The sequence below is a fragment of the Alligator mississippiensis genome, chromosome 9 (assembly GCF_030867095.1).
Source record: "Alligator mississippiensis isolate rAllMis1 chromosome 9, rAllMis1, whole genome shotgun sequence".
NCBI classification, from domain to species: domain Eukaryota; kingdom Metazoa; phylum Chordata; order Crocodylia; family Alligatoridae; genus Alligator; species Alligator mississippiensis.
Window position 1 is genome coordinate 73,599,514 of NC_081832.1, and position 22,981 is coordinate 73,622,494.

Sequence of the window (22,981 nt, forward strand, 5' to 3'; positions counted from 1 at the left end):
GCCTCTTCCCCAGCAGTAGCCTCCGCGATTCACAACGGCAGCAACCTTTCCCCAAGCAACTCATGTGGCCCAACTGCTGTTCCTCACAAAGGAAATTTGCATGTGCAGGGGATGAGTTCCTCCTAAATTAATTATTGATTTTGCTCAGGCATAAGCTCTTGCAATTACAGCTCATATTAATATTTGAAGAACAACTCTTTGAGCCTGATCCAGAGACACACTGAGTTCCCTCGGGGGACCCAGCAAAGGCAACGGGAGCTGCAGGTGCTCGGAGGTTGAATCCTGAGCGCTTGCCGTATGCGTCAGACATCCCAGTGGCACGTGGCAAATAAGCGGATGCTTTGTATGCAGAAGACTGATCTCGAGCAGTTTGAGCTCTTCTCCGGTGCGGCAGCTTAAAATAAAGTAGCTGTCTTCAGTTAGGTTTATTATTTGCATTGGTAACTCCCCCATGCTTGCTGCCTCCTGTTCCTTCTGCTCCAAAGACAGATTATCTGGCTTCAGGTAATCCCAAAGGTGACAAGGACCCTTCCGGCTCAGCCAGCAGCAAGGCAGAGAAAGCTCTTCACCCCCTGAGCTAAGAGCGCTCCTCCGTCCCTTGGTCAGATGCACAACTCCCATGGGAGCTGCACAGGTACAATGTCGCAATCCCCGCACGATGCCCTTCCCCACACATGAGAGCAGCCTGGATTTTAGACACATCGCTCCTACTCCATGCAAACCAGCCTGCAAGCGGGGAGGCCGTTTGGTTATTTCTTTCTGAGGTCAGAAGTGCCAGAGGCCTGGTGGCCACTTCTGACAAGCGCTTGGTAACGCACAGCCCCCGGACTGCCATTAAAGGACACTTGCCAACACCAATTATTTTCCTCTTGTCATCCATCCCTTGTCAAGCCACAACTACTGGGATATGCCGGACTACTCTGGGCATCCCCTGGAGGTCAGCTGCACGCTGCTTCTCATGTTCACCATGTGGGTGCATCCACCTGTTGCCTTGTCTTCTACCGCCTTACAATCTTAGGATCAAACTGAGCTTTTGTGGCAGGGACCCTCTTTGTGATGTGGTCATCCAGATGTGACCACAGTACATACAACCACTGACAACGGTAATGGCCAACCCAGCGCAGCAGTGGCTTCGCCACATAGATTCATAGACACTAGGGCTGGAAGGGACCTCAGGAGATCATCGAGTCCAGCCCTCTGACCAAGGGGCAGGAAGTCAGCTGGGGTCATAGGATCCCAGCAAGATAAACATCGAACTGTCGCTTGAAGGTGTTCAAAGTAGGTGCTTGAACCACCTCCGGCGGCAGGCTATTCCCAACCTTGGGGGCTCAGACAGTAAAGAAGTTCTTCCTTATGTCCAGCCTGAATCAGTCGCGGCGGAGTTTGTGACCGTTCAACCTCGTCATCCCCTGGGGTGCTCTGGTGAGCAGACGTTCCCCCAGATCCTGATGAGACCCCTGATGAACTTACTGGTGGCCACCAGCTCACCCCTGAACATGCTACACTGCTCAGCCTCACCTGGTTTCCCAAAGCCTGTGGGGTCGGAGGCAGGAGCCTGCTGGGATGAATGGGGGTGTCAGGGCCAGAGACTCCACTCCCGGGCTGTCAGGTAGTGATCTGTGACTCTAGCACTGACTTCTTCCCCGGGCGGAGAGGAACTGCGGTGGAAGATGTACAGTGCCTATCTGGAGGCCAGGACCAAGGGGAAAATCCCTGTCCCCCTACCCACAGCATTGCCGACCCAGAGGACCAGTCCGCAGCCCTGGGAGTCCCAGCACAGGCAGCAACGTCAGCGTGGCCCTCTCGCCTTGTTCTCCTGCGGCACAGCCCCCCCCCAGCAACCCCATGGGGCCCTCCTGCCCTTTCTCCCTGCATTATTTTATGCTGGCCGCCCTGCCTGGCCAGCCAAACCCCGGCGCAGCAATGCCAGCCTGTTGCCCATGAGCACCGTGCCAGCAGCTGTGCCAGCCCAGCCCGATCGCAGCTGCTTCCATTTCTCTCTTTTTCATGTGGGTGGGTGGGTCCCAGCTCACTTCCTTTCTGCTTCAATCATGCCAATTATTTTTCTTCCTACTGGATTACACACATCTGTGGCCTCAAACCCAGGCTGAGCCTTGACGTTGTCAATGGAAACAGAATTCTTTCATGACCCATGGCTAACCCACCAGTAATTAGAGACTCGCAGTGCACTATCTGCCCTTCTCTCTATTATCTTCATGGGCTTCGTGCTATTTTTAATACCTCCGTGTTCCCAAAGGCCGAATCTGAATACATGTCCCACTAACATCCCATCCACCCCTGCTTTCCTACTCAGGTGCACAAACAGTAAACCTATTTTAAGGCCAAGAGGTAACCAGTGCGATCGTGGAGTATAAATAAGCTACGAGACGCAGCTTTCTGTTGAGACGCTTCTGCTGTATCACCTGTCACTCTCGTGCATACTCCAGGGTCTGTGATGCACCATTTGTAAAGGACATTACTTTTTCTGTTGCAAGTTTTGTCCCAGGAGTGCATGCAGTTGCAACTGCTTGGAAACACCACGTAAAAAAACTACTTCTATTTGCAGATGCAATCCCAAAATCAATGCCGCCTCTGTTCGCAGTCAGCATCGGACTCTGCGAGGACCTCTTCATTTGACATATTTGATGAATATTCAGTGCGATGCAGAGTTTTGGTCACACGATTAACATTTACAGCCACAGAGAAGTGGACCTCGGAGCATGACTCCCCTTCATTTCAACAGCTAGCTAGTCAGGGCATCGCGCTGAATACTTACAGCTCTGCAATCAGCTCGGCAGTGCTGGTGACATCGCGCGAGTGATATGGAAATGATGAAGCTCAAGAGGAGCAGTGTTTGGTGAACAGCAGCGCCTGCAAGTGACTTCATGGGGCCAAGAAAGAGCCTGCCCCTGCATTCTTCACACGACTTCTCCTGGGGGCATCTGATAGATGCGGAGGGAACACAATGGGCCCATGACGGGGCAGAGAGGAAGCGTGGGGCGTGCAAGACTAATGTGCACGTGGCATTTTAACAGCCGTCATTGCAGGACTATTCCTTAATTCACTGGGGGACATAGTGAGTCAGTGTGGGGGCGGCACCAGCGCCGGAGCATGTTAATACTAAGTGTGCTAGGGAAAAAGATGTGCGACTGTCCATTTGCATTTTTCCATCCCTGACATGCAAGAGACTTCCCACTGGACCTGCCTGGGTCTGTGCTGGCTTCAAGGTGCAAATTCACGTACTCGTGCCTTTCTCCCCAAAGGTTTAAGACAGAAAGGTTGGAGTCCGGGAGGCAGCCAGGCCTAGTGGACCAAGCAGTTTGGGCTCCCACCATGTTGCCCTTCAGCACCTTTATAGAATAGGGAGGACAATCCTCCATCCACCCCTGGGGATCCCTGATCAGCGGCTCAAGGATGAGAAGACCTTGATGCCTGGGCATGGTTTTAAACATCCTGGTACCAGCTCGTCTACAGGCTAGGGCCCAGAACGGGACCTGTCACCTGCTACCTGCCCAGGGACTGCTTCTGTCTTTGCCAGGACATGGAAGAAGGCTCATTTACCCTACTGATGACCTGCATTACGGGGTCTCCAGCTGTGTTGCTCTGCAGAGACCTCAGCCATAGAGAACCTTAACTCTCCTCCTTCCTGGTCACTAGGTCTCTCCTGGGCCAGCAGGTCCAGCGCTCACGTTGCTTCTCGCCTACCCACCTCAACCAGAAGAGGGGCTTGAAATGCATGTTTTGTGCCCTGGTTCATCCCAGCCTCTGCTGGTGCAACTCAGGGATGACTCTGGCCCGGGAAAATGACAGCAGATGCCATCCTAATTTCGTCACATCCGGCAGAGCCCCTCGAAGAAACCCGCAGCTAATTTTTCAGCATTTAAACTCTCCCCAAAGCCACCCTATGACACGGGATCCCTAAAACACTGTCAGTCCCCGACACCTTCATCCCTAGCCTTAGTCTTTATGGCCAAAAGTTAATGGGATACAAAATGAGCTAATGTTCTGGCCCATTGATCTCGAGGTCTTTAACGCGAATCCCGGGGGTATTAGTTAAGCCAGACTCTGAATGCGATGTTCTGTGTCTGTTCAGCTTCTGGATCCTGCCTCCACAACTCTCAGAGATGAGATCTGTGGAGGCTGTTTCACACCGGAGTGAGTCCGGCCCCTATGGGGCTTGCTAGTGACCGGAGGGGCAGTAAAAGGGCAGTTTTCAGGGGCAGCTGGGAGGGAACAGAAGGAGAACGGCAAAGATAGAAAATGAGGGATGCAGGTGGAAGAGGATGCAAGGAAACAAGGAGAGGAGAGGTGGGGATGAATTGGGAAAGTGAGGCTTCATGTCGGGAGACAGAGAGGACTGTGAATGCCCTTGGAGGGCATCTTTTCCAGGATAAGCATCATTACTTCTGTATCCTCAGTCAAGCCAGGACTTTACATAGCCCTCTAAAATTAATTGAGAGGAATCTGGCTACTTGCCCTGCCCTACATAGGCTACAGTTAACCCACTGGCAGGTTGCATCCACCACTGCTTGGGTACTCAGAGACTCAGCTGGGGTCGGGGGGTTCATTCCTCAGGCTTTAGCCTAAACCATGGGAAAATCATGGCATCTGCTCTGTGCCTCACCTCCTCATCTGCAAAAGAGAACATGTCCCTTCTGCAGAGAAGCATGGGGAGGTGGGGGAAAGAGGGGAATAAAACCTAGTAGTGATCTAAGTTATCTAAATACTACAGCCACATCAGCACGAAAACGAACACCGCTTTCAGTGGAACTACAATGGCTTTCATTCATGAAACCTGGGTTCATTCACAAAAGCCTTCAGCAATAGGATGGGGACCCATGGTACAAAACATAGTAGGGAAAAAGGAAAACGGTTGAGCAGAGCATTCCCCAGCACCTCGAAACACCACCAGCCTCACCTCGTCACAGGGAGCAATCCTGTGAATCATGTCTTTCAAGTGGCCGATCATCTGCTCTTCCTGGAAATCATAGGGGAATGTTTCTGTCCACTCTGCCAACAGCTGCAGGATTTTGGGTCCAAATTTTCTGATCCGGGCCTGAAACAGAAACGAGACTGCTGGAGACGGGCTGAAAACCCATTCGGCAAAGTCATGAAGAATGCCTGGACTAATGGTGGTTGGGGCCAAATTTCCAAAGAAGGCATTTAAGGTCGTGTCCGCAGAATCGGCACACATGCAAACAAATCACCTGGGCACAAATGGCACGTTTCTGCAAGCAAACTCAGAGCGCCTGTGTGCTGCTGTACATGCAGATGTACAACATCTGCCCAGATGTTGTACACGCAATTACCCGTTTCTGGGCAGAGGGACACATGTTGTTGGGGCGACTTTGCTGCCCTTGTTTAAAAGATCTGGCCTCGTCCAATCCAAAGCAGACAATCTTTCCTCCTGTTCGAGTCCTGTGCACACTTCCATTGGTTACTGGTTGCAAACTAAATATTTCTTGGGCAGCAAGCAGAGGAGTCTTTTGCTGCTTTGCTTTCTGGCAGGCAGGATCTACCACTTAGTGGACACTGTCTGCAATCCTGGGGGAGGAACAGACACAGAAGTGAGCTGTGTTAGTAACGTCCCTCCCCCAACTCTGACTACCGATTATACTGCCCTCTTCTCCTTATGCAAGTGTTGAATAAGTTTAGAGATGTTGTGGGATGGAGAGGAGAATTTGGGGCAGACCCTTCTCTGTGCAGCCGTATATAACTCAATACATTCCCGGTTCCTGCTTCTTCCAAAGTGTTCATTTTCCATTGTCCATGGGAGGAACGACAAGCGGGGGGAGGAAGGCAGGGCAAATCGCTCCAAAACACAAGCAAACAATGGCATTTTTATTTACAGAAAATGCAGATGAAAACAAGCAGTTTCCTGGTGTACCCTCCAACCCGTAGCTAACGAGCACCCTGTAATCAGGAAAAATGATACCGTTCTGCTCCACAGCTCTCTGCTTTTCAACAAAGTCAGTTAAAATGCATAGTTCAGCTTTCCACCAACAACAGGTTTCAAAGTACCACAGCTCTAAAAATAGTGTCAGCCTGCCCCAAGCACACGCTCCGACATCAGCAGGTGGCTGCTAAGGAAAAGGCTCTGTTGGGCCTGCAAGCGGGGAGGGTCTTTTTATCCAGCCGCGTGAACTGGTGTTTACTTCGGTTTATGCACCGGAGGAGGGAATTGCGTGCTGTCATGGGACATGATTCAAGGCATCGCGTGCTGCTGAGTCTGGGTAGAAAGGATGCTCACGAGGAGGGCTTTCCAGTGTTTAAAAGCTTAGCCCAACCATGGCAGACAAGGTTCATTGGGTAATTCTGATCTCTTTTATTAGACCAACTAAATAGTTGGAAAATTTCTCTTTTGCAAGCTTTCGGGTACAAACACCCTTCTTCAAGCAGAAGAAGCGGCTGCAGTTGTTTTGTGCTCCTCCCGGATCCAGCGACACCGGATTGATTTATGGCTGCCCACGTGGCCCCGGCATGTCTACCTGGAGGTTCACCAGCAGAAGATGGTGTTGCACTTATTAAATTATTAACACGTGAACACACATCTTTCCTTGTGAGCAGTTATACTGCCAAGCCCTAGGAAAGTCATACGCAGACCTAAAAGTCACCGCAGCTTTGAAATGTCAGGTCCGTAGAATAAATGTTTATTAAAAAGGTATCTGGCACGTCATGTAGGGGGTTCGGCATCCGGCATATAACCCGAGACAAATAGTCTCAGGTTACTGCTCTCACTTAGTCGGCTTCAGGTCTGTACGACCCTGGCCTGCCTTGGGGGAGAGGCAGTCCTGAAATGTGAACATCCAGTCCCAGGCTGCATGGCGCCAGGACAGCATTTGTCCTGGTTTCTCAGGATTGTGCAGGATCCAGGTTTTCCGTTCACCGCAGAAACATGTGAGGCCTGGCAGGGTCCCCTTTGCAGGCTGGCAGAGTGGGACATGGGGGGACCACGTGCATGCATGTGTGCACACATGCACGTGGCCAGCAATACAACCACAGCAGCAGTGGAGAGCAGTTCCCGCAGCTGCCTGCAGGTAAGTCAATGGGGGTCAGGGGGGCAGATTGAGGCACCCATGGTGAGGGAGGGAGTGGGGCAGGGGCTGGGCCTGGGGATGCTGCCCAACCAGGGCTGTGCACGGGGCCCAGGGCCAAGTTGGGGAGTGGGACGGAGTCACAGGTGGCTCATCCAGGGGTGGGGGGGGGCTCCCTGCTGTTGCACGTACTCCCAGGGAGGGGGGCATGCCCCCCCAAAGGCTCTGCTCAGCTCTGTTCTGGGGGGAGGGATGAGGGGGCATCATCTTAGGCCTCCCCCTGCAAAAAATAAAAGTCAGTGCCTACGGCATCACCAACAAGCAAGTAGGGGAGGGGGTAATCTTCATGACTGCCGCACCCCAGGTACAGGTACAGGCCCAGGCCCCCGGGTACAGTAGGAGTGTGTTACACACCATACCCAAACGTGGGCGGTCCTTCAGGAAAACGTGATGCTCTCCAGGTGCAGGAGCAGCTTGGATCGTTCTCATCCTGTTCACGTCTCACAACCGTACTATTACTTTAACACAATTCCTTGTATGCCAGAGGAAGCAACGCTTCCCGGCACTCCTATACGGGAGCGATCTGTTAGTACAGACAAGGGGAGGTTAATAGGTAGTTGCATGCTATTACGCGGAGTTCACAGTGACAGGTGAGGCCGAAGGGAATTGTTACATACCGTACCGGAAGCAAGACAGCAAAAGGGCAGACACATTAAGTACAAACGGGAAGGAGCGAGCTGGGCTGACAACTGCAATCGGCAGTGTGAGGTTTAAATCCTCCCTCCTTGCAGCCTGGAGGCTTGATCAGAGCCTTAAAGAAGTGAGAAGGGAAATCACTTGGGAAGACTGAGACGGGGGAAAGGGAAGTTAGAAGAGGATTTGGAGTGACTAGCACCTGGAGCTCTGCCCTTGGATATCAATGATATCAGTAGGATGCAATTATGTCAGGTTCCCAGGGACGACCAGAACCTTTCTGGGAACGGTTTCGTACAGACAGAGAGGAGGTGAACAGACAGATGTGTCAAGGACTACCCCAGCAACGCTCTCCATCAGCCCTGCCCTCGCAGCCCTTTGCAAGGGCTTTGAGCCTTCCCAGTGCAACACAACTCACCTTATCCAGCACGGGGTCATCGAGGCGCTGCTGCTCGATGCACTTGTGGCAAACCCGGGACAGAAGTTCGTGAGGTTCAATGAAGAGTCTTGAGCTCAGCAGGAACGTGAAGATGTAGGCCTTCTGCAGAGCCAAAGAGGCAAACCTATTCTCAGAGGGCTGGAAAGCATGCAACATTTGCCAGAAAATGCCTTGAATGCCATCTCTAGACCTGCTCTTCTTACAAGGCACAGCTGCTTCCGATCCCCCATTTACAAAGAGACACAGGCATTTAGGCACACACTCGCCTTGAGCTTACAATGCATGGGTACAGCACGTCTGTAAATAGTGACGTCGGATTGATTGATTTATGACTGCCCAAGGGACCCCGGCATGTCTACCTGGAGGTTCACAAGCAGAAGATTATGTTGTACTTATTAAATTATAAACACGTGAACACACATCTTTCCTTGTGAGCAGTTATACTGCCAAGCCTTAGCAAAGTCATACGCAGACCTAAAAGTCACCGCAGCTTTGAAATGTCAGGTCCGTAGAATAAATGTTTATTCAAACGGTATTTTTCCAGCAGGTTCGAAATATATGCATGAATCTCCAGGACGAATCCTTAAATAGTATGCAACGTCATTTTGTGCCCTAACCTTCAGGCTCCTTCCCACAGACCCACCCCTGCCCCCAAAGAGCAAGTAAAAGATTTTACATCCTGCACACTGCCTACTAACAAATCTGACAGTCTAATTTGGCCATTACCTATTTTTTATTGCTTTTCTCCTTTTTTTTTATTATTTATTTTCAGCTGAGCAGAAAATGAGCTCTTGCTAATTTAAGACTCACTGAGCGTTCTGCATTGATACCTTTCCTGAGCCCTTAAACTGCCCAAAATTCAGTCATCCTCTTTGCTACTTTATAATACAGACCATTGCACTGGGACGCATTACCACTTAAAAGTCTTCCCATCAAACTCTGCCCTCAACTCCACCGAGACATGGCAAATCCACCGAAGTCAAAAGGGCTGCATGAGTGTAAGAGGAGAATTTGACCTCTTGGATTTGATTCTCGTTCTCAGTAGAGTTATTCTGCACTGACACCGGTGAAACAAAGATCTGAGTTTGTGCTCATGTGCAGAGGCACTACGAGTTTGCATAGGATAACCTAGGCACGTTGTGAGCTGCCACAAGCCGTGGCTCTATGTTCACTCAGGGAATGCCACACGCGCACAGAGCGGTCTGGGCGATTCTAGCGGCCTCTGAAGTTCAGCTAGTTTACCGCTCGTTCAGATTCAGAGCTATTTTGCTACAGCCGACAACTAAGCCTCTCCGGGATGTGCTGCTATTTTTTAAGTGCCCCCCTGCCTGCTAAATTGCAAATTCATCATCACCAGCGCTTTATTTCCCTTTTGTCTTATTTAACCAGGCAGCGGATCCCGAACTGGAGGCTCTTGCATGGGAACAATTACCAAAGCACTGCAACGACATTTAAAGCAATGCGTCGATTTACCCAACTTGAACTGTTTCAGTTTTCAAACGACCCCTCTTAGTTCTTAAATGGGCACATTTGCATTTGGGCATAAAGCGCCTCAATTCATCAAAGCTAAGCTGAAACACTGCTTACTTCTGGGTAGTAATCAGCAGTAGGTATGAGGTGCTGGATTAAAGCATCTAGAGAGGCTGAGGTGAGGTTTCCATCCTGGAAGATCAGTCCACCTTGGTCATCTTCTTTCGATGAGTGTAGATGGGGACTGAAGCCGCAGGGAGCGAACATGCTGGTTGAGCTCAGCGTCTGGGGCATGCCTTCCTGCAAGAGAAAGAGGTACCTGTCAGGAGGCAGCTTGGAGGCCCTGAACCCCTGCGGCACAGGAACAACCTGGTGGTTAAGAGAGACTGCAAGCAGGGCTTCCCGTTTGTAGGACGAGAGAGCTATCCTGGATATGCAACGCCCTCGCTGACACGCAGCACTGCCTCCTGACCACACCTGCTCTGGGAAACCTGCTGCAAGAAAACAAGAGACTTGTTTCTGGAGGAGGAAGGCAACTGCCCATGGCACCCCTGGCACAGAGTAATAGAAGCAGCATTCTCCTATCTCCATCCTGCTCCTGGCCCTGGAGATTGCCGCAGAGGATACACTTGGCCTGGACCCGTAGCAGCTTCTTGGGACAATGTGGAAGCCACAGACCTGAATCCATGAGCCCCTTGAAGCAGGCACCACCATACCCATGGAGCTACAACTAAAGCACAGGCCAGGAGACAGAGGGTAGGTTTCAGCTGTGGCTCGGGACATGGGCTGAAGATCCCACGGCTCCCAGGAGATGAAGGAGGGAGCACGAGGGATTGCAGAGCGAGGAGAAGGAGAAGGAAGGATATGGGAGTAGTGAGGGTCGAGGAGGAGGAAAGAAGGGACTGGGCACCGGGAAGGTGGCCGTGCCTGGGACTCGGCAAGGAGAAGGCAGCAAGAGAACCAGAGGAAGCACAAAGGAGACGGAAGGAATAATAGGAAAGCGCGAAAAAGCCAGGAACATCAGTAATTTTTTTTTGGCGGAGCCTGTTAACCCCAGGGGCCTGAAACTGGTCTCCTAACTCTATACAAGCACGCTTCAATAAATCTGCTCACTCTCAGCACCCACCGACTGCGGTACGAGGCACTGGGTGCTCTGAATATTGAATACCAAGCCGTGTAGGTAGGTGTCTACGTGGGAACCCAGGGCACGATTTCAGACTCCAGGCCTTGAAAGTCCTGACATTAGTTGCACTCCTGCTGTCTCTGTTGCAGCGGCCGCCTGTGCTGGGATTTACGGGCTGCTTTTAGAGTTTATCCCGTCAGCCCACTCATTTCGGTCCAACTTGGGGGTCTAGAGGATGGTTATACTGTGGGCTGCAACACGCATCCAGCTGGCCCCAAAATCACCCGCAGACACTGCTCTGCCCCAGCGGTGGGATGGGGGGTGACAGGTACATCAGACAAGACACTGGCCCGCTCGTATCTGGGAGGTTTAAACTGGGACAAGCACCAGGAGTTCAAGAGAGGCATTTTCCAACCCTCAGGTCAGCCGAGGCTCCAGCTCTTGCTGAGAGCATAATCTCTCGCCGACTGACGAACAAGCCGTGTCCTGCAGCCTCCGGCCCCAGACCTCCCACGGGGAAGCACGCAAGGCTGCAAGGCAGAGCGAGCCCTGCCAGGGCTGCGTGCTCACGCAGAGACATCCTGCCTGATGCTCGCTCATCTGCTGTGGTCAGCTCACGGGGGAAGAGAGGCTTCTGGCCCGTCTCCCTCCGACCCCCTCCCCTGCACAGGTTTTTGCTGCCCCACATCTTGCATGCTGCCTGCGACCCGGCCCTGCGCATCCATCGCATGCGCTCCCATTTCACGACCTTCGGCGCGGCGCGCTAGCGAGCTCTGCTTTCGCTGCCCGTACAATGGACGCTTTTGTGACTACAAAGCTGGCGTTTAGCGAGTGCCCCTCACCCCGTCGCAACCCTCACATTGCCCCCAGCTTACACTATTGCCAAAGCCTGGCCAATTCAGAGAGCTCCTCCAGGCCACAGATCAAGACGCCTGTGTGAACACATGAAAGAGGCCATGAGCTGAACCCGAGCGCCACGGGAGACTGGGCTTTATCATCAAAGTTCTCATTACTTCACCCTTCAAAGACGGGTACGCTGCTCGGGATGCATGCAGCCTGGACACGGAGCGACTCTCACCCCCCCTCCAAAGAGGTATGCCGACACTGTTAATGTTGGCAGCCCCCGGCTTAGCAGCAACTAAAAAAAAAGAAAATTCAGCCTTGACAGAAAACCAAAATAGACTGCAGGGCCCTTTTATTTTAGTTTTAAGAACAAAATCTCTGTGAAGGTAATTGAATATGTGTCACTCTTGCACGAATGGGAGCTGCAGCCTCTAATTTTAAAGAGTGTGCAGATGCGTTTGTTAATAAGGCTCCAATAGCAAATAATTGCTGCTTTTTGTACCCTGTTCAGACCCCGGGCATTAAATGGGGAAAAGACTGCCAAATCCCATTTGTTATTTCTAACACTCTCTCTGTTACCTCTTGTTTCTATGGCAATAATCCCAAGAAAGATTACATGTTCATATAGATCGCAAAATAAATCTCCTGGCTATCGTGTTGCCTGAGCCAGGAATAGAGTTAAAAAGCTGTAAATTTATAGGACATTTTCTTGCATCAATGCAAAATACAGATTTCAGGGATATAATTTGTGCCGTGTAATTCCTCATTGTCAGCACCATTTTTATTATCCAATAGTAATGTGTCTGAAGAGGCGACTGCCTGAACCTCTGCATCTCATTATGAGGGAAATTTGGGGAACAATGCAATGTATGCTACTTCCAAAAATCATTTGGGTTTTTCAAGCTAAATAAGCAGGGCGTGTGCAGCTGTCGTCGGTGCTGCTTGCGGTAAGAAACACAGAACTCCACCTCCCACCACGCGCCGCTGAATCAGATTCCAAAAATCCACTGGCAGATGCTCACGGCCTCCGCGGGAGCTGGTTCGCAGGCAGATAACAGCCTTGTACAACTGCCAGCTTAAGACATTGCTGGGAAAGAGGCTTGTGCTGCAGTAGGGAAGGTCTCGAGTTCAAATCCCGGTGAGCAGCATTATGCAGGCAGAGTCTTGCACATAGTGAAGGGTGACCGGACCAGACTAAGAAACCTGAGTGAAAAGTAAAGCTTTTGCCCTATCAAACCCTGGACTGAAGTTCACTCCAACAAGGACAGTACTGTGTTAAGCGGGAAGGCAGCATGCTGCGTGCGGGCTCTTTCCCAAGCTGCAACCGAAAATCAAACTGTTCTTCCTGTCCTTTTGAACAACATGCAAAGACGGATTCCCTTTAATGCAGATCTGTTTCTGGAAGGAGCTGTAGATGGACATACGCTATCAATCATCATAATATAGAAAATGAAAACACTGAGTGCACTGAATGCAAAAAACCAAGGGATATTTGTCTTATTTGTCTGCAGTGATGGATGTTAATAATGGGCACACGTGTCTTTTTCTCCGTGTGTTGCAATCTTGTCCCATCCCTTGCATATGCTATTGCGATACACTGATGTCAGGTGAGAAGGTGAAGGCTTCCTGTTTAACTTCAAACCTGGCAAATATAACCACAATCAACCCGGCTGTATCTTTACACAACCGTGCAAGGCCACAAACCTTCTTAGTGCCCGGCCAGCCCAGGCTACTCGGCACATAAAGGCCCACAACTAAAAAAGGGCCATTGCTAAGTGCTCTAGGAGTGATGGCAGTTAAATACCATCCATCTCTTGAGCCCTCTTGTTGCTGGTGGGCATTGAGGGGGTTATTGGCAGGCGGTCTGGGCGAGTGGGTGTATTCCCCAAGAAAAGAAAAGGCGCGAGAGATCCAGCATATTCCTGCATTCAAACCATTGGAGTGCTCCTTAAGAAAGTCCAGGGGAAGATACTTTTCTTTTGGTGGGGGTTTCTGAAGGCATCCTAGGGGAGAGGGGGAAATAGAACAGCATCTTCGGCAGCCCTTGCATAGGGGACAGTCAGCCAATGCAGAGGGAGCGTTAAATGCCACTCGCTCCCAACCGTGGCGAGTTGTATCCACTTTGCAGGAGGAAAAACCGAGCAGACAGGGCACAGGGCAGTGGACAAATCTGGCCAATACAACCGGTGCTAATCAAGAACGCTCTTTGTGTGCCGTTCCCTAGTTTACAGCTCGGGAAACCAGTGACCTCCAGAGAAGCAAGAAGCAACAGAATCCGCTGCGTCCTGCTGTGCTTATTTAAGGGTTTTAAATGGGAGATATGATGTAGTTGGCCAAGGATAATGAGATGCAAAGCTCAGGCAATATCCACTCTTCAAAGACACTTATATCAGATAATCAAAATGCAGCCTGCCGGACCTGAAGAATTACACTGCATATATTATAACCCTAAGTAGCATATTTCCACTGCAGAAAAAGGGGGACCATTTCAATATTATATTCATAACAAAGATAGATTTTTAGCTCACACAACTGTTCTTTTATTCCTCTTGCTCTTTTCTCTCCCTTCCTTTCTTACATATTCATTAAACTCTTGAGCTTTTATATTGTAGTTCTTCTATGACTTTGTTTCACTGTATTACAGCCATTTAAAAATTAACTAAGCTATCTAAAAAAGAAACGGGAGAATTACGTCAATGCACTGCTTTTTGGCTTTCCCAACTGGGTCAGCATGATATTCCAACTCAGTGATTTCTACTGCGCGAGGCTTTAGAAGTCTCTGATGTGTAATAAATGACACAATGCTAAGTAAAAATTATGTTTTCTTTTGGTAAAAACGCACAGCGAGATGATTTACCCACCTCGGGATTCAGCAGAGGCCAAGAAAGGATTTGGGGACTTGATCCACTGAGCCAGAAAGAACTAAAACTCTGAGCGGTGCTGTGCTGAGAGCCTGCGTGGCAGCGTTCGACAGGCGGGAAGGAGGACTTCCCTACAAATCCCAGAAGACGTGCACAGGTTTTTGCACTAGCAGCTGCAAAGCTCGTGGTCAGTCCCTTGCACAGGTTTCTGCTCGTGGCAGGAGCAGGCTTGCTCGGGGTCAGTCTAACCGTGCTCATACTGGACAGCGGGCATCCAGCAGGATTCAATCTTGGGCACGTGCTTGTGCATGCGGCAGAAGCCCTCCTGCCTGCTGGCAGACGTACACCTCCTCTCTGACCGATGGAAAGCTTCTGCGGATGTCCAGCAGTGGGCAGGAGGTGTGTGAGCGCTCGTAAGCCGTCTGCCATCTGCTACCACCCCATCAGCAGCGGGCACTTCCCGGGAGTGCCCCCCTCCACCTACGCCCATCACGGCGCGTGGAGTCAAGAGGTGCTGGCAGAAGCAAGACTGCTCTTCCAGAAGCACTTGGCTGTGGTCACTCTGGTAGCAGAAACCAGACACTGGAGACAAAGCCTAGGTCTGCGACTTTACTTCCTGGCACCAGTCACACGACCCAGGGCAGCAGGAGTCAGATACTACCTTACTAGGTCCAGGTTGCAGGCTAAGGTTGCCAAAGTCAGTGTCCAAGGTTGTGTGCTAAGCAGGAGTGAAAGGAACTTAGCCAGGGGACTAACTTCAAACCTTGCTGTATTAGGTGGATACAACGAGCCAGATTTCCAGTGGTTTTTAAGTGTCTGAAGATAGACAGGCACCTCCGGGATTTGCAGAAGTGCCCAAGCAAGCTGGGCACTCACCTCCCACCGATTTCAAGTTGAAACTTCAGGTGCTTTGAAAAGAAAAATCCCTCCCAGCACCTCGGTGCATCTTTAGGCACCAAAATATCTTTCAACCTAGGAGACTGAGCAGAGCGGGTACTGGAGAGCCTGCTAAGGCTTCACAGGAGACTGGTCTCCTTCCCCCTGTGTGGACGCTGTCTCCTACTACACAGCCACCGAGCATTTCAAATGGGCCTGACCTACAAATTGCTCCTTTACTTCTTGGCACCAGTCACACGACCCAGGGTAGAAAGAGTCAGATACCACCTTCCTAGATCCAGTCCTTACAGGGCTCCAGAAGCTGCTATAAAACTGCCCCTGACTCCAGCTAATGCGGACACAATAAGTAATACGAGAAGCATTTAATCTATTTTTGCCGGCTTTGATGTAATAAGTGTTTCATCCTTGTATCAAAAAGCTAATCATGCTGTTTACTTTTGATCTTGAATTCCTCTCGCCCTTCCATCTGTTCCATCTCTCTCGGGGAGAAGCAAGGAGGAAAGTCAGCATCATGTGCCGAGTAGAGCTGGTGGGAAATTGCTTTTACAGGCTACAAAATTCCGGGATTGCAACTTCTGTGCTTCAACAGAAGCCCTTCTGAATGGTTTTCCCACAAAGAGCGACAAAGAAACCCACCCCGCTGCAAAATTAACAAGACCTGATGGGGCCAGCATCCCAGAGTCGTCTGGCTCTGCCATTCTTCCGCGTCCCAGGGGCGCTCTAGCCACCAGACCGCTGGCTGCCGGCCGGCATTAGCCAGGCAGAGTACAGACTTGAACTGAGTATCCCACATCCCCGCTGAATGCCCCAGCTCCAAGGGTCCTTGCTGTTCTGGGCTGCGCAGTGGCTTCCCTCTCCATTCCCACCTGACACTGATATACTTTTTTGGATTAAATTTCCATCAAGAACATGATGTTCCTGGGAACATGCTCAGTTTTAACAATTCAGCATTTTTGGATGACACTTTTTTGATGTAATGCTTTTTCCAGTCCGCTCGATCGCACCAACCAGCTGCCGTGGCTGCACAAAGCAACCTGGGAAGAACCGAGTGAAAGGGTTTGCTCGTATGCAATTGCCCCGGGGGCTGAGAGATGGGATCTTCCGCTCCCTTTGGTCTCCCAGCTGCCCGCTGTGTCAGGCCAGGACCGCACCGGCAGAGCCCGAGAGCAGCAGCCTCTGTCCATAGGGTATGAGCCGATGAAGTGCAGATCAGCTACGGGGATCTGCGCAGAGCACTGAAAATCCTGTGCAAATTCACCTCTAATCCTCCTGCCATCTATTTCATTTCATTGCAGCACGGTGCAAGGTGCTCACGTATGGACAGTCAGGGCAGGCTCTGCTCCGAGACGCTTACAGTGTAAGAAGACGCAGATTAATGACGAAATGAGAAAAGGAAGGAAGAAAGCGGCTGGGTCATACTGTGAGCGAATGCCGCCGCGAAGAAGAGCAGACAAGACTGCCGAGTGCCAGCCTACGGTATCTCTAGTCATCCCCCAGGCCTGGCACAAGAGCCTCTGTCATTGCTTTGCCTTCAAGGTTTAGCAACTGGTGTTTGGTAGACACAGCGCAGAACAGGTCACCTAGCCAAGGCTTATTTTGCTGGGAGCATCCTTCGTCCTGAACTCGACAGACTGCTTGAAGGCAACACCTCGTGCCAGGACGCCTTCCCTGTTAGCAAGCAGTGTTAGGCAGCAAGACCTCTCGGCAACGCTGGCTGAAGACACCAGACATTTTAACGTGAAGCGCGAGCTGCTTTTGTCTGACTAATCATGCCTGTTTGCAAGGAGCAGCGTTTAGGGGCCTGTAAGCACCAGATTAATAGGCCAGTATTAACGTTCTGGATTTACAGCCCTGCCCTCTCCAAGCATTTATTTGTCATCTGCTGGGTCTTTACAGTGAAGGCCTGTTGCAAGCATTCAAAAAAACCCACTGCCCAACTAATCTGCTTTCTCCCATTGTACTGGGAAGCAGCGGTTGCGTGTCCACGTGGGGCGGAGGGAATAATACTGGGAGCGCTCTTCGACAGGTCGCCAAGCCAAAAGCTAGGAAAGCGCTATCGTGTCTTGTCAGTGCTTACCTATCTGTACCTCCCCATGGGATTTACTCCCGTCCTGATACCTCTTTCCTTGCTGCCTTTATTCACTGAAGTCTGACTTGCTCTTCTCCACAGATGCATTTTAGCTGCCCATACCCTGCTCCGAGTTACCGAAGATGGCAGGGTGCCTAACCGTCTCCACCGTGGCCACGGCCTCGTCACCCGCTCCCTCGGTCACTCATGAAGTGCTTTTGGGATGCTCTGGATATAAGAGCCACAGCAAGAGAGTCCAGCCCTTTTGGGCTAACAACGACGGCTTGCTGCTCCTCTGCACCGCTCTCTGGAGAGTTGGGAAAGCCACACTGAGATGCCTACATTTCCGATATGGTATCTGTATGGTCTCAGGGAAAAGCTTAAACAGGGCAGGGATCCATGCCATAATGGTCGACATGATCAAAGCATTTTGTTTTTAAAAAAGGTGACGCGTTTAAACTGTGGGGGGTGAATCCAGGGTTTCGACCTCATTCTTTCCCGGTGTAAGCCCTCCACAGCAATGGGCATTAGTCTGAAAGCTCAGTAAGTAAAGACCTGAGGATTTGGGCACGCTTACTGCACAATGCTATGTGTAGCTGATGTCTAGGCTCTCCTTGTAGGGACTATAGAGTAGGAAGGACTGGGGAAGCCCCGTTTTGAGGATGCCATAAAAACTTCAGCTCAGAGCAGCACTTTCATCTTCTTCCTCATTCTCCAAGCCAAGATCTCTAAAGCTCTGAGCTTTGTGCTAATGGCATGCTGGGATCATGCTTGCTTATCTAGGAAAGCTTCGCCACATCATTATTTCATGACTGCACGTCTGCCAGAGGAGCTGCTGGGCCTCGGAGCCACTTGACTAATGGAGCCGGTTCAGGTCTCTGTGCAAATCCAGCTCCATATAAATGAAGGTGGAAGGATGCAGCATGGTCGTGCTGGAGCAATTCACCCTTCTCACAATCCACTGAATGCAAGATCCACCAACAGATTAAGAGAAAGGAATAGAAGAGCAAAACCTGCTGGTTGACATCCTGGGCTGAGATGGAGAAAATTGGCATCCGTTCCCTGCCCTGGCACAGACCTCCATTGCTGTGAGCAAGGTGCTTACCCGCTCCATCCTTCCATGTCTCTTCTGCAAGGTGGAGATAACACCATTCCCTTTTCTTTCCCCCTTTGTCTGGTTTGTCCATTTGGACTCTAATCTCTTTGGAGCGAGGACAGTCTCTTGCTCTGTGTTTGCACGCCACTTAGCCCAAAGGGGCCACGATCTCAGTTGAGATCGCCACTATTATACGAGTAACAAAAACTGGAGAGCCGGGGGGACCCTATCTATCACTGGCTGCTTTCTGGGAGGTACATTTTCCATGCTAATTGTAAAGCTATTCGTTTTAGCAGAGAAATACATTCACAGTTCTTAAGTCATAAACATCCTGATCTTTCTCCCACTGTTTTAGCAGGAGGGGAACGGGGGAAGATTGAGAGGGAGAGATCACTGGTGTTTTAGGAAGCCGGAGGAAAGTAAGTCACATACTGCACTAACTTTCTGGTTGTCAGGGCTGGGGTTATAAATGGTTTTTCAGTGCACGTGGGTGGTGTTAAGAACATTATTATGTATTTGATGCTGATGTAATTAGGAAGCTGGTGGCAGATGTTGCTTTCTTTTCACCTTTTTCAACAGGCCATAAAACATTCAATTTACAGTCCGTGAAGTTGTAAAATTGCACAAAACTCAGCCTGTCAATCCCGCTAACACCGGGGATGTTTAAATGAGGGCTATAATGAAGCCATGCAACGTACAAATGCACAGTAATCGCAAGGGATAAGCACTGGGGGAATGAGAAGGTGGGAAAATGTGATTGCAAACTTCTAAGTATAAATAAGTGATTCAATTCAGTAGTACGTAGGATCCTCCCTGTGCTCCTGCTTATTCCTCGCGTAGACTGGAAGCCGCAACGGAGACGCCCATGACCCAGATTTTACAAGCGTAGCAAGCGATTTTGGGTGGCTTAGATTTAGGGTATCAAATCTAAGATGCCAGAAAAGGTGTCTGAGCATCAGACGCCCCCCCAAAATCACAAGTCACTCTAGAAGATGTATGCCTTTAGTCGTGCTGTTCTGAGTTTCCACTTGGCCATTGGCACTGATAACAAGACACACATCTGTGGGACAAGACTGGACTCGGGTAATAAAAGTGAGACGACCACTATGAGACTTTGGGTGGGATATACTCTCAACTGGACACAATCCATCAACCTGAAGGGGGACTTACTCCTAAGGGCTGAGCACTTGAGCTGTCTTCATAGATTCATAGATGCTAGGGTCGGAAGGGACCTCAATAGATCATCGAGTCCGACCCCCTGCATAGGCAGGAAAGAGTGCTGGGTCTAGATGACCCCAGCTAGATGCTCATCTAACCTCCTCTTGAAGACCTCCAGGGTAGGGGAGAGCACCACCTCCCTTGGGAGCCCGTTCCAGACCTTGGCCACTCGAACTGTGAAGAAGTTCTTCCTAATGTCCAGTCTAAATCTGCTCTCTGCTAGCTTGTGGCCATTGTTTCTTGTAACCCCCGGGGGCGCCTTGGCGAATAAATACTCACCAATTCCCTTCTGTGCCCCCGTGATGAACTTATAGGCAGCCACAAGGTCGCCTCTCAACCTTCTCTTGCGGAGGCTGAAAAGGTCCAGTTTCTCTAGTCTCTCCTCGTAGGGCTTGGTCTGCAGGCCCTTGACCATACGAGTGGCCCTTCTCTGTTATCCGCATCCCTCTTGAAGTGCGGCGCCCAGAATTGCACGCAGTACTCCAACTGCGGTCTGACCAGCGCCCGATAGAGGGGAAGTATCACCTCCTTGGACCTATTCGTCATGCATCTGCTGATGCACGATAAAGTGCCGTTAGCTTTTCTGATGGCTTCGTCACACTGCCGGCTCATGTTCATCTTGGATCTACTAGGACTCCAAGATCCCTTTCCACCTCTGTGCCACCCAGCAGGTCATTCCCTAGGCTGTAGGTGTGCTGGACATTTTTCCTCCCTAGGTGCAGCACTTTGCATTTCTCCTTGTTGAACTGCATCCTGTTGTTTTCTGCCCACTTGTCCAACCTATCCAGGTCTGCCTGCAGCTGTTCCCTGCCCTCTGGCGTGTCCACTTCTCCCCATAGCTTTGTGTCATCTGCAAACTTGGACAGAGTACACTTCACTCCCTCGCCCAAGTCATTGATGAAGACATTGAAGAGTATCGGTCCCAGGACCGAGCCCTGCGGGACCCCACTGCCCACACCCTTCCAGGTCGAAGCCGACCCATCCACCACGACTCTCTGGGTGCGACCCTCCAGCCAATTTGCCACCCACCGGACCGTGTAGTCATCCAAGTCATCTTTCATATTTGGAAAATGTATTTTTTTGGCAACCCCCCCCCACCAAACTGGAAACCAAACTATTTTGGCCAAAACCAATGTTTCAGTCCAGAAGTATCGGCCTGGTGCTTCATGGGAGCTGGAGTTTCAATCTTGCTCCCTGGATGGTCTTACTCTTGGAGAGCGGGAGCAGCCCATCAGCCCAGAGACAAGGGAATGAAGACATGAAGCCATGAATCCTGAGGCCCATGAGGCAATGTAGACGCAAGTCAATTGAAAAAAAAAAAAAGTGATGTTCAGGCCTTCTGTTTCTCAAAGAAAGACACCGACATTTTTCTGTCCAGAGCAGACATTTTTCCATCAGAAAGGTGACAGAAAATATTTAACCAGCTTTAGTCAAGACACGTGACCCAGGAGCTCCAAGCTCGCATATCTGTGACAGCACACACCCAAGCAAAGGGCTATTGCACCGACTGCCAGTCCCTGATGGGCACGGAGCAGGCATGGCAGAGGGGGACGCCCCTGCTCCCATCTGTGACCCCTCCTTCCCAAGGACCCCGACTCGCACGTGTACAATGTTACCAGCTGCCCTTTCCCTTCCTGACCTGAACTTTTCATTCCAAGCCCCCAGAAATCAGTGGGAGTCTCTCCCATGATTTCCGGGGGCTTTGACTCCCTTTGACACCCGATGTTGCCATGTCAAGACAAAGCCTATGTTTGGTTCCTGATCCTACACTGTAAGTCAGTCCATGGGGGGAGAGAAGCACGTATCTAATCAGCAGCATTTGTTCTAACAGGATAACGCAATGATGATGAGCATGATCATAGCTGCTGCTGTATTTCAGCTTTACATCAGATATTTTGCAATCAAAATATTACACTGGAAAACCAATGAGGCCTACCAATTACCTAAAAATCTGACGATAAGGTTGCGATTGAAAGTGGCCCGATTTATAGGCGAGGAGGTGGCGCTAACTCAATTACCAGTATGCTGCGTGCAAGGACAAGGTCACCTTGCTGGGGGACCGTTCTTGTTTATGCTCACGTCTGTAAATTTTGTTTGACGGGGAAAAAACGAAAAACTGATTAGCATGAATTTGGTAGACAGTCCCAAGTAGAATGTAAATCAGAAATGGGAAGATTTATGGCCAATTAAATTGAATTCCAATCAAAATCCCATCCAGGCAACAGTTCCCTGGGGGCTTCAATTTGTTAGCGCCACATTTTTTCTAATAACTTGCCTTTTCATGTAACATCAGCAATAATAAAAGCCCTTCAATAACAAGCAGAGCAGCAAACACATCATTTATCTTAAAATGCCATCATTTGGAATAAAAATGAACTAAAGCCATGAAGTGTAATCACTGAAGAACAACTCTGTCTGGATTCACATCGGGTACAAAGCTTCTCGTGCAGCCTGGGACTAAATTCTCTCATCAGATTAATTCAAACTCAAGTCTCCGTGGACAGACATTTTTAGGATTATCACCAGGGGCAGGATCAGAATCCAGCCCCTGAGGTCTATAAATTGATAACGTGATCCCATACTACTCTCAACAACAGCTTTGGCATGTCTGAGGAAAAGCGGACAGGGCCCCGCTGTATATTGTGACAAAATTACTACTACTATGGTTACAGGAATACTAAAAAAAGTACCAAACCGTCAAATATATCTGCAGTCCTGCTGCATACTACAAGTTACCCTGTTACTCATGAAAGTTGGGCAACTTATTGTCTTCAATGCATCTTCTTCTCAAACCTTACTTCTTCACCTCTTACAGTTCCCTGCCACTCTAAAACACCTAGCAAAGAGTCACAAATGATATACAGAACTATTTTTGGTGCATCTGAAATAATGGTGAACAGAATAGAAACATATCAGACTCTAAAAAATGTACGTGATTCACTAAGTGCCAGAACCATGCTATAAAACTCACAGATGGACCCGGATCCAAGGAATGTATAAGCTAAAGACCCCATTCAGGAACCATTGAAGTCAGTGAGAAGAATTCAACTGACTTCAATAGATTTTGGACAATCCACCCAAAAGAAACCTCACAAATAACTAGGGAAGAACACAAGAGCATTGCTTGGGCGTGCAGGGATGAAGTCAGGAAGGCCAAGGCGCAACTGGAGTTGCAGCTAGCAAGGGATGTGAAAGGTAACAAGAAGGATTACTACAAGTATGTCGGTAGTAAGAGGATG

The 22,981-nt window shown here is 50.1% G+C and overlaps 1 protein-coding gene across 1 annotated transcript in view; it reads right to left on the minus strand.

Annotated features, from left to right (window-relative positions):
* RASGEF1C (RasGEF domain family member 1C) overlaps nucleotides 1-22,981 on the minus strand; it is a 99,053-nt gene that overhangs the window by 33,359 nt on the left and 42,713 nt on the right. The window contains exons 2-4 of the mRNA XM_059712888.1: nucleotides 9,754-9,936; nucleotides 8,146-8,268; nucleotides 4,919-5,056 (exon numbers count right to left, since the gene is read on the minus strand). Coding sequence (XP_059568871.1) covers nucleotides 4,919-5,056; nucleotides 8,146-8,268; nucleotides 9,754-9,936 — 444 coding nt within the window. The remainder of the gene's footprint in view (nucleotides 1-4,918; nucleotides 5,057-8,145; nucleotides 8,269-9,753; nucleotides 9,937-22,981) is intronic.